This window comes from Coregonus clupeaformis, chromosome 36 (genome assembly GCF_020615455.1).
Source record: "Coregonus clupeaformis isolate EN_2021a chromosome 36, ASM2061545v1, whole genome shotgun sequence".
In the NCBI taxonomy this organism is placed as follows: Eukaryota; Metazoa; Chordata; class Actinopteri; order Salmoniformes; family Salmonidae; genus Coregonus; species Coregonus clupeaformis.
The window spans coordinates 40,862,693-40,879,826 of NC_059227.1; the positions used below are offsets into that span (position 1 = coordinate 40,862,693).

General features: G+C 43.2%; 2 protein-coding genes and 1 long non-coding RNA gene across 4 annotated transcripts in view; 1 reads left to right on the plus strand and 2 right to left on the minus strand.

Annotated features, from left to right (window-relative positions):
• The window catches only part of LOC121552910 (dihydrolipoyllysine-residue succinyltransferase component of 2-oxoglutarate dehydrogenase complex, mitochondrial), a 41,933-nt gene extending 37,015 nt beyond the window's left edge, over positions 1 to 4,918 (minus strand). Inside the window, exons 1-2 of the mRNA XM_045211214.1 lie at positions 4,562 to 4,918; positions 731 to 764 (exon numbers count right to left, since the gene is read on the minus strand). Of these exons, the coding sequence (XP_045067149.1) occupies positions 731 to 764; positions 4,562 to 4,624 (97 nt within the window). The 5' untranslated portion in view covers positions 4,625 to 4,918. The remainder of the gene's footprint in view (positions 1 to 730; positions 765 to 4,561) is intronic.
• On the minus strand, positions 777 to 3,850 carry LOC121552911. Of its 2 annotated transcripts, none has more exons than XR_006657895.1 (3): positions 1,847 to 3,850; positions 1,595 to 1,678; positions 777 to 1,547 (listed from the first exon to the last, which is right to left on the minus strand). It is a non-coding gene; the product is annotated as an uncharacterized LOC121552911 (long non-coding RNA). The 2 variants fall into 2 exon arrangements; XR_006657894.1 differs by having other exon boundaries at positions 777 to 1,408; positions 1,464 to 1,547; positions 1,595 to 3,850.
• A 966-nt stretch (positions 4,919 to 5,884) lies between the features above and the next one.
• On the plus strand, positions 5,885 to 15,538 carry LOC121552548 (prospero homeobox protein 1-like). The gene is made up of 4 exons (XM_041865502.2): positions 5,885 to 7,522; positions 9,338 to 9,439; positions 9,816 to 10,010; positions 13,416 to 15,538. The coding sequence occupies exons 1-4, from the start codon at positions 5,885 to 5,887 to the stop codon at positions 13,581 to 13,583; spliced, it is 2,103 nt and encodes a 700-aa protein (XP_041721436.2). The 3' UTR covers positions 13,584 to 15,538.
• Positions 15,539 to 17,134: the final 1,596 nt, after the last annotated feature.

A 17,134-nucleotide genomic window follows, 5' to 3' on the forward strand; every position in this document is an offset into this window, starting at 1 on the left:
GAGCAGGAGAGAGCGGGGAGAGAGAGAAAGAAAGAGAGGAGAGAAAGGAGGGGAGAGAAAGAGAGAGAGGAGGGAGGGAGGGAGAGAGAGAGGAGGGAGGGAGAGAGGGAGAGAGAGGGAGAGAGAGAGGAGGGAGAGAGAGAGGAGGGGGAGATAGAGAGGAGGGTGGGAGAGAGAGAGAGGAGGGAGGGAGAGAGGAGGGGGAGATAGAGAGAGGAGGGTGGGAGAGAGAGGAGGGAGAGCGAGAGAACGAAAGAAAAGGGAGAGAGGAAGAAAGAGAGGGAGAAGAAGGAGAGAATTGAGGCTATTATTATTAGTCTTATTAACAGAGTGATAACCACTGTTGAATCAGTCTATTCTTGAGAACCCTTGGGTGTATAGCTACATAAACAGGTCCTTGATGATGGGGCATATTTATCCACTCACAGGCCCTTCAGTGCTCTTTGATACTTAATGGACATTACAGTCTTCTGAGCCATGAATCACCATCCATACACAGCATGTTTATTCAGATTTATAAACCAGAACAAAGGCCAATGATCTCACATTAGTCCTGGGTGGGCCGTGTTAATCAGGCACAAAACGGACTCAAAACAGTGAAGGGCTTACCTGGAAAGATTGTTTTTCGTTGCAAAAAGTTTTGTTACGGTGTGCACTAACAAAGAGGAGGACCCTGTACCGCTCAACCCTAACGAACTGTGCAGAGAAAGAGAGAGGACGACCTGCTCACCTGAAGCAGTCCTTCCAGCCAGAACATTATTCCCCTGAAAAGAAATGTTTAAGGTAGAAAGTTAAATGTCCTGTTTAATTCTCCACTGGGCCGCATCAGAATCAATAAGGCCTACATATTAATTCTATATGTTTGCTTGCATGAAGTTTCCTTTGAATCTGTAGCAGTTGAGGCAAATAGCATACTGCTCCGGTGTGTTAGATTAAATATATCCAACACTACCTCCTATAGGCCTAACACTACCTCCTAACACTACCTCCTATAGACCTAACACTACCTCCTATAGGCCTAACACTACCTCCTAACACTACCTCCTATAGGCCAAACACTACCTCCTATAGGCCTAACACTACCTCCTAACACTACCTCCTATAGGCCTAACACTACCTCCTATAGGCCTAACACTACCTCCTATAGGCCTAACACTACCTCCTATAGGCCTAACACTACCTCCTATAGGCCTAACACTACCTACTAACACTACCTCCTATAGGCCTAACACTACCTCCTAACACTACCTCCTATAGGCCTAATACTACCTCCTATAGGCCTAACACTACCTCCTATAGGCCTAACACTACCTCCTATAGGCCTAAAACTACCTCCTATAGGCCTAAAACTACCTCCTATAGGCCTAACACTACCTCCTATAGGCCTAACACTACCTCCTAACACTACCTCCTATAGGCCTAACACTACCTCCTAACACTACCTCATATAGGCCTAACACTACCTCCTATAGGCCTAACACTACCTCCTATAGGCCTAACACTACCTCCTATAGGCCTAACACTACCTCCTATAGGCCTAACACTACCTCCTAACACTACCTCCTATATGCCTAACACTACCTCCTAACACTACCTCCTATAGGCCTAACACTACCTCCTATAGGCCTAACACTACCTCCTATAGGCCTAACACTACCTCCTATAGGCCTAACACTACCTCCTATAGGCCTAACACTACCTCCTAACACTACCTCCTATAGGCCTAACACTACCTCCTATAGGCCTAACACTACCTCCTATAGGCCTTACACTACCTCCTAACACTACCTCCTATAGGCCTAACACTACCACCTCCTAACACTACCTCCTATAGGCCTAACACTACCTCCTAACACTACCTCCTATAGGCCTAACACTACCTCCTATAGGCCTAACACTACCTCCTATAGGCCTAACACTACCTCCTATAGGCCTAACACTACCTCCTATAGGCCTAACACTACCTCCTATAGGCCTAACACTACCTCCTATAACTACCTCCTATAGGCCTAACACTACCTATTAACACTATCCCCTATAGGCCTAACACTACCTCCTATAACTACCTCCTATAGGCCTAACACTACCTATTAACACTACCTCCTATAGGCCTAACACTACCTTCTAACACTACCTCCTATAGTTATAGGGGGCAGGTAGCCTACCGGTTAGAGCGTTGGGCCAATAACCGAAAGGTCGCTGGTTCAAATTCCCGAGCCGTCAAGGTGAAAAATATGTATTGTGTCCTTGAGCAAGGTTCCCTCTTTCCTTCTCCTTTGATACAGGTTATCCCCTCTTTCCTTCTCCTTTGATACAGGTTATCCCCTCTTTCCTTCACCTTTGATACAGGTTATCCCCTCTTTCCTTCACCTTTGATACAGGTTATGCCCTCTTTCCTTCACCTTTGATACAGGTTATGCCCTCTTTCCTTCACCTTTGATACAGGTTATCCCCTCTTCCCTTCACCTTTGATACAGGTTATCCCCTCTTCCCTTCACCTTTGATACAGGTTATGCCCTCTTCCCTTCACCTTTGATACAGGTTATCCCCTCTTCCCTTCACCTTTGATACAGGTTATCCCCTCTTCCCTTCACCTTTGATACAGGTTATCCCCTCTTTCCTTCACCTTTGATACAGGTTATGCCCTCTTTCCTTCACCTTTGATACAGGTTATGCCCTCTTTCCTTCACCTTTGATACAGGTTATCCCCTCTTCCCTTCACCTTTGATACAGGTTATGCCCTCTTCCCTTCACCTTTGATACAGGTTATCCCCTCTTCCCTTCACCTTTGATACAGGTTATCCCCTCTTCCCTTCACCTTTGATACAGGTTATGCCCTCTTCCCTTCACCTTTGATACAGGTTATCCCCTCTTCCCTTCACCTTTGATACAGGTTATCCCCTCTTTCCTTCACCTTTGATACAGGTTATCCCCTCTTTCCTTCACTTTTGATACAGGTTATCCCCACTTCACTTCACCTTTGATACAGGTTATCCCCTCTTCCCTTCACCTTTGATACAGGTTATCCCCGCTTTCCTTTATCTTTTTCAGTCTATGGTTTTCATCTGTAGTACCCCATCACCTAACAACAAACCTTCATACAATACAATTACTATAACTTTTCCTCTCGACAAAAAGGGATCACCTACGCAGTCACAAAACAAGTGGATGGTTACGCCAGTTGAACTGGTTGCTGTTCAAACAAACATTTGATGAAATGCATGCAATATGATCCTGCACAGCGCCCCACTACACCCATTGCCTTTACCAGAGCAATGCATGTTATGGCCTAGCTCTGATCAAGGCCATTGACAACAAACTAGTTGGGCAATGTGTTTTTACTCAAAAGGGGAGCTGGTATAAACCCTCTTCAGAAAAGCCATTTGTGTGGCATAGTGTTTAAATACAAACACCGCAATCAAGTAGCTAATGATTTGTCATAGGTATGGAAATATCTGACTCTTCTCTTAGCTCTCTGGTAGTGGGTCAGTGTGAAATAGTCAAAGAGAAGCTAGCTATAGCTGTGCTTACACTGGTTGTGTAAGTTGGTGTAGTGAAAGTGGGGTTGGAGAGACACCTGAAGACTTGCTGAACTACACACAAGACTAGCTCACGCCTGGCACGACACGGGCTATCTCTGGCATAGGTTTCAAACAGAGGTCAAGCTGTAAAATAAATGCACGAGAAAGTCAAATGTGCTGCTAGCTGGGGAATAACTCTCTGCAGTCTATGCATGAGAGTTGTGGCTGAAGTGTGTCTTGACAATGATGTGAATGTGTATAGCTAGCTAGCTAACGTTGCTACCTAAGGCAGTGGTTCCCAACCAGGGGTACTAGGATCACTGGGGGTACTTGGCCTATCCACAGGGGGTACTTGAGAAGACTATGGTAGGCTACTTCAGGGGTACTCCAGGCAGAGCAAAATTCAGTTGGTGGTCAAACAACCGAAAAAGGTTTGGGAACCACTGACCTAAGGCATTAGATCAGTGTTGCATACCTGACAAGTCACACTCACGTTTGTTAATTTGGAAGCTGGATACTAAAGGACATCCGTAACGTTAATTTGGCTAGCTTGTTAGCTAGCAATCTTATGGTAGTTAGGCTCGGTTAGCTAACTAGCTAGTTAACTGGCTCTTTTAGTAACACCAACCAGCAAAGCCATGCTAACTAAGAACTGACCCCAGCGTTAGAAATACCATAATGCTAGCAAAACTGGCTAGTTAGTAAATACGCTCAGAATCGCTAGCTAGCAAGCTAACGTTAGCGTCACCGGTTGGCTCTTCAAAAAATTTACTTAGCTAGCTAAGTTAATGGTTCTAGTGATATTCCTACCAACTATGCACAGCTAGCTATCCAAATATGTATATTTCATAAATGTAATTAGAGGGGAAAGCAAGCCATTTCATTAGCAGCTTAGCTAGACATGGAACGGGTGTCATTCTGTCCTTGGCAGGTTTGGGTGAGGCCTATTCCCCGATAGCTAACGTTATGGCCTTGAAAAAAGCTTTGCCGAACCCAACGATTCGGTACACGGGGAAATTGAATTGGTATTTCTCTCCTACCTGACTTAGCGCAGACAGAGAGCGCCCAAGTGTCCGGCAAAGACATCGGGAATGCGATAACATAGCGGCAACAGTGGTGGCAAACCGACCAAGGAAGCGGTAGGGAAGTTCAGAACACTTCGGGATAGTACCAGGAACGGTCACAGTGGGTCATGGCTAGAAGGGATCCATCTTTTGTCAAATTAACTTCAGATTGTACTTTTCTTAGCAGCAGATCAGGACAATTTACGCAGCGTGTTAAAATAATTGATGTGGCAGGTTAGGATAATTAGGTTACGATTAGGGGTAGCTAAAATTGTCAATGTTTGGCGTTATTTTGACAAAAACTGGATCTCATCTAGCTATGACCATTGCCTACTGCCCCCGACGGGAAAGAACAAGGGACAAACCAATGTCGTTCTTATGATAGGGGAGGTAGCTCATATTAAATACAGAACCTCTGTTTATAATAATCCTTCTCTCCTGTGGCAAGCATCATTCATCTCTCGTCTCTGGACGCCTACCTTCCCTCAGCGCAACAGGTAGTCAGGCATCCTTTTCTTTTCGGTGTCTGTGGGTTCTTTGGAAGTAGACACGTGAAAGGTAGGCAGTAGGCTGCAACAAAATCTTCTCCACAAAGAGTATGCTCATTTAAAGTAACTGTGCAGATATTCTTGCTATTTTCTATTAAAATAAATAGTGTGATTGGATTTGATCAAACCGGTATTCTCGTTTGGGTCTTAAAACTTGTCTGCTGCTAAATTGATATATATGGGGCATTTTCTCATTTATAAAAGACGAGAATGGCTAGTGCCAGTCATTTTATTGAACAGTTTTCTTAAAAAAATAAGATTTTAATTGTGTTTCTACAGGATGCATATTTGCTTAATTCTAGCATTGACATTACCTTAACACTCTTTTGAGGTCAAATGTGAGTAATATTGTTTGCTCCTGCATCATTGCTGCACACTATGAATACATACAAATATTGTTGTCTAGTAGATTACTTCACAAAACGTATAACTTTCAAACTGCCAGTGAAATACAGTATTTCATAGTTATTACCAATGGCAAAATTATAGATTAATCACAAATATATTATTTTAGTTCATCTGTTAAATATAGCCTAGTTTTGTTTTATCATTAAAATTATATGTTGTTTTCTGGGGGAAATAACATTACATTTTGCAGTATTGATGATTTTCCATGAACAATATTGTTTTTCTTTAAATATTTTATTACAACACTTTCTAACGCTAAATGCTTTCTAAAGCCCTGTTTTTCCGGTAAACTATATTTGTGGTTATGTACTTTATTGTACGTTTCTTTATTTTTTCATGAAGCATGGAGCCAAGCCTTTTGGACCACAGCATGCATCCTTCCTCCAGTAGCACCTACCCAGAGGAGAGGACAGAGCATCCTCTCTCCTTTCTACACAACAACATATACAAGTCCTCCTCCCCTCAGTCCTCCTCTCAGTCAAGCGGTGGATCCCTTATCTCTACACTCCTACAGACAACCATAGAGAGTAAAATATCCCTGCAGGAGAGCACCTCTACATATTACCCCCCAGACACTCCCATGTCCAGCTCTGACTCGACGAGCCCTAGCCAGGTGGACCACCACAGCAGCATTTCATCCAAGAGCAGCAGCGCCACCATGGAGCCTCTGTCTCCAGCCAGCCTGGCATCCACCGGGGCCAGCCCCACTAGATTCAGCCCCAACGGGGCCGGGTTGACCCAGGACTGGACGCTGGAGCTAGGGGACAGACACCGGGCGAAGCGTGCCAGAGTGGAGAGCATCATCAGGGGCATGGCAGGCTCTCCTCTCAGTGTTTATTTCACAGGTGAAGGGTTTGGGGAAGGGGAGACCACTCCAACCGGTCACCATCAGAGTGAGATGTTGGAAAACAAGCAGGAGAACAAGAGGAAACAGAGGGTGCCGCAGCACCAGGACCTCCAGAGGACAGGGGGCGCTAGCGGGAAGAGTACGGAGGAGGGACATACACTGAGGAAGCAGCTTCAGACCATGCAGAGGCTCCTGGGTCAACTCCAGGCCAGGTTCATTCAGGTCTACGAGAACCAGACCAATGAGTCTGAAGAGGACGTCAGTGAGGAGACAGGTTCAACGGAGGACCACCATAGCACTTGGAACAAAGGATATCCGGAGACAGAGACATCTCCTGGTGAGGTGTTCTTGGACCCTTACAGTGAGTTTAACAACAAGACGCCTTTAGATAGAGGTCATCTGGGATGGAAGAATAACAAGATAACTGACTACCTCCACTCAAACCCAGACAACGAAGACAAACTCCTAGCAGACATTCTCAAGTATGAACTCATCAGAGCTGTAAACTCGAGCGTTGACTCCATTTTCAAAAACATATCACATACTATAGTCAAGTCACCACAGCTACACGTCGAGGATGGGGGAATGATGGAAACAGACGATGAGACCATGTTCCTCAGCTCTCGCGAGCCAGCGTCAACGTCCACCCATGTAGACAGCATGTCACGGCTCCCCCCGTGTTCTGAGAGTGGTATGGCCCAACAACTACAAGAGATTCAAACCGAGGCTCTATCTCTGGTTGTTCAAAAGCCTGCTTCAATAACTCGCCCATGTTCTCTAAACCTAACTGTGAAAAGGCCTCTCCATTTCCACCAGCCTCCATTCCTATACAACCACCCCACTGCCCTACAGGAAGACCACCAAGTACTGGACAACCTCAAACACAACAGCTACCATCAAGATACCTTCGGAGGGCTCCAGTGTAGACCCACTACCATGGGTCTGTCCAACCCAGAGATGGTTGACTTACCGTGGGATCCGGTCATAGTGAGGTCCAAGGTGACCTCCAGGCCACCCAGGAGTCCTCAGGCCACAGGGCATCATGTGCTTCTGGACAGTCTCAGTCTCCCTCACGCTAAGATGGACTGTGGTAGCTTCCAGAGGATGGTGAAGAGGACCTCGTATGTGCTGAATGTATCCTTTACAAGAGTGTTATATTTCTTTTAAATTAAGGTGTTTTTCCACTTTATTCAGACAGTAAGGAAATTAGGTGGGGTGACAGGCAAGTGGGAGAAACAGTGGGAAAGAAGTTTAACTATAGAATTCTACTATATACTTTACATTGAGTTAGTCAGTGAATCTGTAATATTAGAGTTAGTCAGTGAATCTGTAATATTAGAGTTAGTCAGTGAATCAGTAATTTATTAACCCTTATTTGACCAGGTAAGATGACTGAGAACATATTCTCTTTTACAGTAACAACCTGGGAAAGAGTTACAGGGGAAAGAGAGGGGATGAATGAGACAATTGGAAGCTGGGGATGATTAGGTGGCCGTGATGGTATAAGGGCCAGATTGGGAATTTAGTCAGGACACCGGGTTTAACACCCCTACTCTTACGATAAGGGGATGTATCGAAATTTACAGAATGGTTACCTGGAGGAAAATGGAGAGGGTCATGCTTTTCCAATTTCAGTCAATTTTTTAAAATGTAGTCCAGGGGAGGGTCATGTAATTTCTAATTGATGAATACATTTCTCAGTGTTTTAGAATGAGTTGCTTATTAGTCTATATATCGATGGGGTCCCGATGCCACCCCTCATATCTCTTCTTTTAAGCGTTCAGGGAGGGTTTAGGTAAAATATGTTTTGCTGAAGGGAAGGACATCCATTTTCATTTCACGGAGGTCCGATTTTCTCCCTGTGACCCTTATTATATAAACAACGTTCACTCCCTAAGTGCAATTGGATCTGTAGTGACCACAGAGTCAGGACACCCGTTTTTAACATCCCATCTGAAAGACGGCACCCTGCGCAGGGCATTGTCCCCCTTCACTGCCCTGGGGCATTGGGATCTCCTTAGAACAGAAGGAAGACTGGCCTCTACTGGCCCTCCAACACCACTTCCAGCAGCATCTGGTCCCCCATCCAGGGACCAACCCAGTGGGATGCAGGGTGGTATGCTGCTGGCATAGAATATGAGAGTTAGGCAGTGAATCTGTAATATTAGAGTTAGGCAGTGAATCTGTAATATTAGATTTAGGCAGTGAATCTGTAATATTAGATTTAGGCAGTGAATCTGTAATATTAGATTTAGGCAGTGAATCTGTAATATTAGAGTTAGTCAGTGAATATGTAATATGAGTGTTATATGTTGTGGTCAAGCACGAACTGTGTTTTTCAAATGCCTGGCATCTCCACCAAATGATAGATTCTTTGGTTGGCTTTCTTTAGTGAGGCAATTGGCTTCAGATATGGCACAAGTCATATCAATAATACAGTGTCTAAGAAAGCTTCTGCCTGTCTTTGAGGTTTAGGTAAGTCTCTCATAATAATATCCTTCATCTGCCCACAAGGATAGTCCATAAACCAACATATATTATGTTTCTTTCCAATGTTCTTCTCTCTTTCCAGGAAAACAATATCTATGAGGCTTGGGCTAGCATTAGTAGCTGTGGTAGGATGCACTTCAAGGTTAATTTCCCCTTTGATCTTGTGATCTCTACTCCTAAGGAAATTGCTTCTACCATCCGAGTGTAGTCTAATGATTCAGGAACAGAGAAAAACATTGATGTAAAAGAATACCGGTCTTAAGAATTGTTTTCAAAGGAAGTCTGTGCTCACGGTAATAATGAAGTTTAGCAATGTAGTGAAAACCTATTTTGTGATGAAAACAAGCAAAGGGTACAGGACATGATTCACTCTAGGAATAAAATATACTTTCATCCATTCATATTCTGATGTATGCACGGTTTGAGTACATGGCGTTAGCTCCATAACTAGAGCCGTAGGGCGGTCTGACCACGCAGCACCTGAAGAAAGCCAAGTTGATGTTCTTCTACGCCCGCTACCCTAGTTCTAACGTGCTCAAAACTTTTTTCCCCGATGTCCAGGTAATAATGAATGTCCAGGTATAAAAAAAAATAATCTCTTGTTAATGGATGACCTTTCCTATGGCGTGTTCTACTGGTAGAGTGAATGCCTGAATGGGCAAACCAACGTTGAGATAAAATCCCCTAATTGAAAAATCATCACTGAACACATAACTGTGGGCAATTTGCTTTATTCAAATAGTTCATACACGATTTATTGACATAGACAGTCGAAACAGTGGATTGACCAACACACGCACACTAAAATCAACTAAATAGAACGTAAACTACATCAGGTAAAATTAAATAACAAAAAAGCATCAACCCAGACATTATTTCAAATAACTTAAGAATGTACTTACCCAAACCGATTTGTTTTATTTGTGTTCCCATACAGCTCACTCGCTGTATCACCTCCCAGCTGATTAAATGGTTCAGCAACTTCAGAGAGTTCTACTATATTCAGATGGAGAAGTTTGCCCGTCAGTCCCGAGTGGAGGGGGTGAACAGCGTGAGGGATTTAACAGTGGGCAGAGACTCAGAGCTCTTCAGAGCCCTCAACACGCACTACAACAAGGCCAATGACTTTCAGGTAGGCTGAAACATCTCGCTCATGCACTCAAATAAGAGTCTCGCCCGTGTAGTCATTTAGCCTCATATGACCTTCCTGATCTAGCGAGCTCACATTCGGTTTTGCTAAGTGGGATTTACACCGATTTGAATCTGTGTAGCGAAACAGAAGGTGAGATCGTGAGATCAGGATGGTTGTAAGAGGCTAGCGTTCATTGTGCTGATCATTTCTTCACGTCTCTCATGTATTTTTATGACACATGTCACCATTACGTCTTCAGTGTGCTCAGGCGGATTCCTGTACAGACAGTCAATCTGTTCAAAGTATAAAATGGTATGATTAATACATTGTTTATGGGTGGTTGGCATGTACAACAGGTACACTATATACAGCAGTATGTGGACACACCTTCAAATTAGTGGATTCGGCTATTTCAGCCACACCCGTTGCTGACAGGTGTATAACATCGAGCACACAGCCATGCAATCTCCATAGACAAACATTGGCAGTAGAATGGCCTCACTGAAAAACTCAGTGACTTTCAACGTGGCACTGTCATAGGATGCCACCTTTCCAACAAGTCAGTTTGTCAAATTTCTGCCCTGCCAGAGCTGCCCCGGTCAACTGTAAGTGCTGTTATTGTGAAGTGGAAACGTCTAGGAGCAACAACGGCTCAGCCACGAAGTGGTAGGCCACACAAGCTCACAGAACGAGACCGTTGAGTGCTGAAGAGCATAAAGATCGTCTGTCCTCGGTTGCAACACTCACTACCAAGTTCCAAACTGCCTCTGGAAGCAACTTCAGCACTAGAACTATTCGTCGGGAGCTTCATGAAATTAGTTTCCATGGCCGAGCAGCCGCACACAAGCCTAAGATCACCATGCGCAATGCCAAGCGTCGGCTGGAGTGATGTAAAGCTCGCCGCCATTGGACTCTGGAGCAGTGGAAATGCGTTCTCTGGAGTGATGAATCACGCTTCACCATATGACAGTCCGATGGACAAATCTGGGTTTGGCAGATGCCAGGAGAACGCTACCTGCCCGAATGCATAGTGCCAACTGTAAAGTTTAGGTGGAGGAGGGATAATGGTCTGGGGCTGTTTTTCATGGTTCGGGCTAGGCCCCTTAGTTTCAGTGAAGGGAAATCGTAACGCTACAGCATACAATGACATTTTAGACGATTCTGTGCTTCCAACTTTGTGGCAACAGTCTGGGGAAGGCCCTTTCCTGTTCAATTCACCCCCGTGCACAAAGCAAGGTCCATACAGAAATGGTTTATCGAGATCGGTGTAGAAGAACTTGACTGGCCTGCACAGAGCCCTGACGTCAACCCCGTCGAACACCTTTGGGATGAATTGGTATGAATTCCCTACAGGTTATAGAAAAGAGCAGAAGCTATGAACCTAGCCGGTCAGACCCCAGTCCTACTTAGTTTTGGACAATTTGCTCTTTTAGTAGTTGTCAAGTAGGTTTCCTCGAGGAGAAAGACCCAGAAAGAGGAGAAAGCCCCAAAAAGACAATAAAAAAAGATACAACAAAAATACCACAGTAAGTACTAGTCTACTGCAGTAACAAAAATACTAAAGTAAATACTACATTATACTAGTCATATCCACAAAAACACTAGAGTAAATACTACAGTATTCACTGTAGTGTTTTTGCGCAAACAGTGCAAAAACAGTGAATACTATAGTATACAAAATATAGTAATACTACTACAGTATACCATAGTATTTTCTGCAAATGCATCATTCTTTCGACACCAAACCCACCACTGGTGTGCGTGGCCAAAGAGCTCTATTTTCATCTGACAATAACACCGGTTCCAATCCAAGTTCCAATGCCGTTTAGCAAACTCCAGACATTTTTACATTTGTTGGATGATATTAAAAGAGCTCTTTGGCCACTAGTGATTGGCTTGGCAGTGATAGAATGATTCAGAAATAACCTCAGATTTGATGGTGGATCTTTGATGTTACGGGGCTATTTTGCTTCCACTGGTCCTGGGGCCTTTGTTAAGGTCAACAGCATCATGAACTTTATCCAGTACCAGGACATTTTAGCCAAAAACATGGTTGCCTCTGCCAGAAGACTGAAACTTGGCCGCAACTGGATCTTCCAGCAAGACAACAACTCCAAGCACACATCAAAATCCACAAATAAATTGTTAATTGACCACAAAAATCAACATTTTGCAACGACCATCTCAGTCTCTGGACTTGAACCCCATTGAAAACCGGTGGTTTGAATCAAAGAGGACAGTCCATGAGCGCAGATGAAGAATATCAAGGGTCTGGAAAGATTCTGTATGTAGGAATGGTCTAAGATCCGTTAAAATGTGTTCTTCAATCTCATAAAACCTTGTAGAAAAAGGCTCAGTGACGTTCTTCTCAAGGTGAGGTATTGAAAACAGGGGTGCCAATATTGACCCCTATCTTTTTTTCAGAATTTGCCATATTACTTTTTAAACAAAAATCTCTTTCTCTGAGCAATTGCATTAGCATAGAAAAATATTTCCCAATTTTCCTTGCACATAATCGCCCAGTATTTGTATTATTTATTCGACAGGTCTTTTTTTTTTTGCTCATCTTTATCTAGGGCGCCAATCATTTTGGCCCTGATGTCCAACCCCTTCAGAGGGGTGGTGTTGGAGGGTTCATTACTTTTTGTTGTTGTTACTTATTCTGTCAGATGTCTTGCTTTGCTAAAGCTGCTTGGAGACTAGAATAGTTTCAGTCCATCAACAGAGATGGAAATGTTTATATTCTGCTCTGTTCCCAACTCCCCTGGACGCCACACACACACACACACATACACCAGTAACATTTTGTCTGAAACAAAAAGCACTCCTATTTCCTATTTCAGCGGTACAAATGCCTTGCTCAAGGGTACAACGGGCAGGAGATTTGAAACCAGTTGCAAGTTTCTCGCTTCTTTGCCCTGGCCCTGGATTCAAACAAGCCTGCTGCCAGCCTGCTTACTTACCAAAAAAGCATTGTGATCTCCTCTCTCAGGCCACTGAGCACATGGCACTACAGGTCATTCAGAACAACAGATAGTGCCAAAGGATCCACAGAAAGGAATACATTTCTCGCTGAGGAAAAATCCATTTGTTTTGGCATAAAAAAAGCATGTACAACTTACCTCACCATCAACACGTCTGCCAAAAGTGACAGAATTACTTTGTTTATCAGAACATTTTCTATATCATATTCAGTTGTCATCATACAGTACCTATACAGGTTAGAGCTATAATGTTGATCTCATGGATGGTCAGTTCTTGCATCCACAGTTCTGTCTATACATTTGCCAATGGTTACATTTCCAGCCCCATCAGCTTTTTTTTTTTAAACCAAAATTGTGTCGGCTTTGTTTGAATTGCAGATTGCCCTTTTGAAATCTAACTGATCGTGCCTTTCATCCGCAGGTCCCTGACAGGTTTCTTGAGGTGGCTGAGATCACACTACAGGAGTTTTACGTCGCCATCTCTCTGGCCAGAGACTCAGACCCATCCTGGAAGAAAGCCATCTATAAGGTCATCTGCAAACTGGACAGTGACGTACCGGCTGAATTCAAAGCCCACCTCGCAACATAGAAAGAGCCAGACAAAGAGAGGGGGGGGTTTCATCCAGAATGGATGGTGCTGTATTAAAACTATTTTCCTGCATGTACCACTGAATTTAAAGCACCCTTCAAAAAGCTCACCTCACAACATAGGCCTTTTCGCAATTGGATTTCCACGATTTCTATCCTCCTTTTGAAAAATGTCAGAGGGAAGAGGAAACTTGGAAACAAATGCACAGGTAGGAAGTGACTCCTATAGAGTCAGAGAGATGTGTTTAATCCTTTACTGTAGAAATATTTTCCCCTCATGGGATTTTCTTCGTGCCGCTATCAATGTTGACAATTCTGCAAGTCACTCTGGATAAAAGCGTCTGCTAAAAGACCCTATTAACTACAGTAGGCCTACAGCTAAAATACCATATAAACTGCAGGAGGCCTACTATCTGGATAAAATCATCTGCTAAAGACCATATAAACTGCAGGAGGCCTACTATCTGGATAAAAGCCTCTGCTAAAGACCATATAAACTGCAGGAGGCCTACTATCTGGATAAAAGCATCTGCTAAAGACCATATAAACTGCAGGAGGCCTACTATCTGGATAAAAGCATCTGCTAAAGACCATATAAACTGCAGGAGGCCTACTATCTGGATAAAAGCATCTGCTAAATACCATATAAACTGCAGGAGGCCCACTATCTGGATAAAAGCATCTGCTAAAGACCATATAAACTGCAGGAGGCCTACTATCTGGATAAAAGCATCTGCTAAAGACCATATAAACTGCAGGAGGCCTACTATCTGGATAAAAGCATCTGCTAAAGACCATATAAACTGCAGGAGGCCTACTATCTGGATAAAAGCATCTGCTAAAGACCATATAAACTGCAGGAGGCCTACTATCTGGATAAAAGCATCTGCTAAAGACCATATAAACTGCAGGAGGCCTACTATCTGGATAAAAGCATCTGCTAAAGACCATATAAACTGCAGGAGGCCTACTATCTGGATAAAAGCCTCTGCTAAAGACCATATAAACTGCAGGAGGCCTACTATCTGGATAAAAGCATCTGCTAAAGACCATATAAACTGCAGGAGGCCTACTATCTGGATAAAAGCCTCTGCTAAAGACCATATAAACTGCAGGAGGCCTACTATCTGGATAAAAGCCTCTGCTGCAGCTAAAATACCATATTAACTGCAGCCTGGTCTTTAGCAGCATACTATTTGTGCCACAACCAGAGAGGTCTGCCATGTGAGAATGGCTGTAGTTGTGTGAAGCTCTGGGCAAATGACATTTCTGTTAGACATAAATGTGAATCAAAATGGAATCGGCGTACAGTACATTAAAAGGCATGTTTTCCTGTCGAGCAGACGGTCTTATCAACCAGTGTGTCCTTTTAAAACAGGCATAATGAATTGTACAATGTGTATTTTTTTTGCTATATCAATACGATTAACAATAATACAAGAGGCCTTGGTTCAAGTTTTTTTATGCATACATCAATTGAAACATGCAGTATGTCAGGATTATTTGATTAGATAAATCAAATATCTGTTTTCCAACTCCCAAGAGGACACAAGGCAGGCTGTGGTAAAGGAAAAGACAGAGACCAAAAAAAAAAAAAAAGCCACAAGAACAATATTCTTTAATATTCAACTGCTTACACCTTTTTCCTCATTTATCACAGTCATGTTTCTAGATTTACTAGAGGGGTGGATCAAAACAATTTCATCTGTATTACATTTCAAACCTGTTTTGGTAAAGCGCGTATGGCCTTAAAGGAACAAGTGAGGATTGTTTTTCTACTTAAGACAATTTAGGTTTTTACAAAAAATAATATTGTTGCAATTGATGTTACATGTATAGTAACAATAATCAAAAAATACACTGTAGAACCATCCATTTCACTTCAGACAGCTAAAACAAAAGACAGTTGAATTACACTGAACAAAAAATAAACGCAACATGTAAAGACGTTTTCCATACGCTGAAAAAGCTTATTTCTCTCAAATTTTGGGCACAAATTTGTTTACATCCCTGTTAGTCAGCATTTCCTCTTTGCCAAGATAATCCATCCACCTGACAGGTGTGGCATATCAAGAAGCTGATTAAACAGCATGATCATTACACAGGTGCACCTTGTGCTGGGGACAATAAAATGCCACTAAAATGTGCAGTTTTTGTCACACAACACAATGCCAAAGACGTCTCAAGTTTTGAGGGAGTGTGCAATTGGCATGCTGACTGCAGGAATGCCCACCAGAGCTGTTGCCAGAGAAGTGAATGTTCATTTCTCAACCATAAGCCATGCAACCATAAGCAATGTCGTTTTAGAGAATTTGGCAGTACGTCCAACTGGCCTCACAACCGCAGACCACGTGTATGGCATGTGGTGGAGCAGTTTGCTGACGTCAACATTGTGAACAGAGTGCCCCAGGGTGGCGGTGGGGTTACGGTATGGGCAGGCATAAGCTACGGACAACGAAAACAACTTAATTTTATCAATGGCAATTTGAATGCACAGAGATACCGTGACGAGATCCTGAGGCCCATTGTGAGGCCCATTTTTTTAAGGTATCTGTGACCAACAGATGTATATCTATATTCCCAGTCATGTGAAATCCATAGATTAGGGCCTAATGCATTTTATTTAAATTGACTGATTTCCTTATATAAACTGTAACCCAGAAATTGTTGCGTTTGTACTTTTGTTCAGTCTAAATATCCATTAGCTACTACATATTGATTGGTAGAAATGTGCTTTATAGGTATTTTAGTATTAGAAACACTCTGTAAAGAACCACTTTTTGCCTACAATTCCACATAACTTAATTCAATATTACTCACCTTGACGTCTCTGCTGAAAGGTTCAGCCATCGCACAGGAAATGTCTAAGCTCCATATCGGCTATGTCAATCAAACAAGGTCTTAGACAGGTGTTCAGGTGATGTCTTCATAGCCAGCAACATCTGTTGATTGACACTCAATGCAGATGCTTCAGCGGAGTGTAGTCTCGGTCTTGTGCATCTTCAGTAAATCGCATCACACAGCAATGGGACAATAGCTATCCCTGGGGCAAAGAGATGTATAGAGAGCGCAACGTTGTATTTGTCCCACTATGGCATCTGCGAGTGCACGGGCAGTGTGTTTCTTCTTCTACTACTTCTATGAGTTGGTAAACAAACTGAAAGGCTGCATACTACCACCTGGAGTGTGTTGTTTGAACAGGTATAAACGCCAAGGTTGGCAATTTACTGCCACCTGCAGTTATGGAACGTTTGCGCTAGAGAATAATTAATTGGCTGATCCCTCCTGATGACCTGGATGGAATGATGTGATCCTTCCTTAACCCACAGGAAGTCACACCCAGTTGACTACTTTAAAATGGTGAAAGTCCTCAATGGCTCTATGCCCTGGTGTTAGAATATACACCAGCTGTTTACATTTAGTAGTGCACTATAAAGGGAATAGGGTCTAGTTGTGGACAGGTATAGTTGTGGACAGGTATATTGAGGGAACAAAGTATTTGATCCCCTGCTGATTTTGTACATTTGCCCACTGACAAAGACATGATCAGTC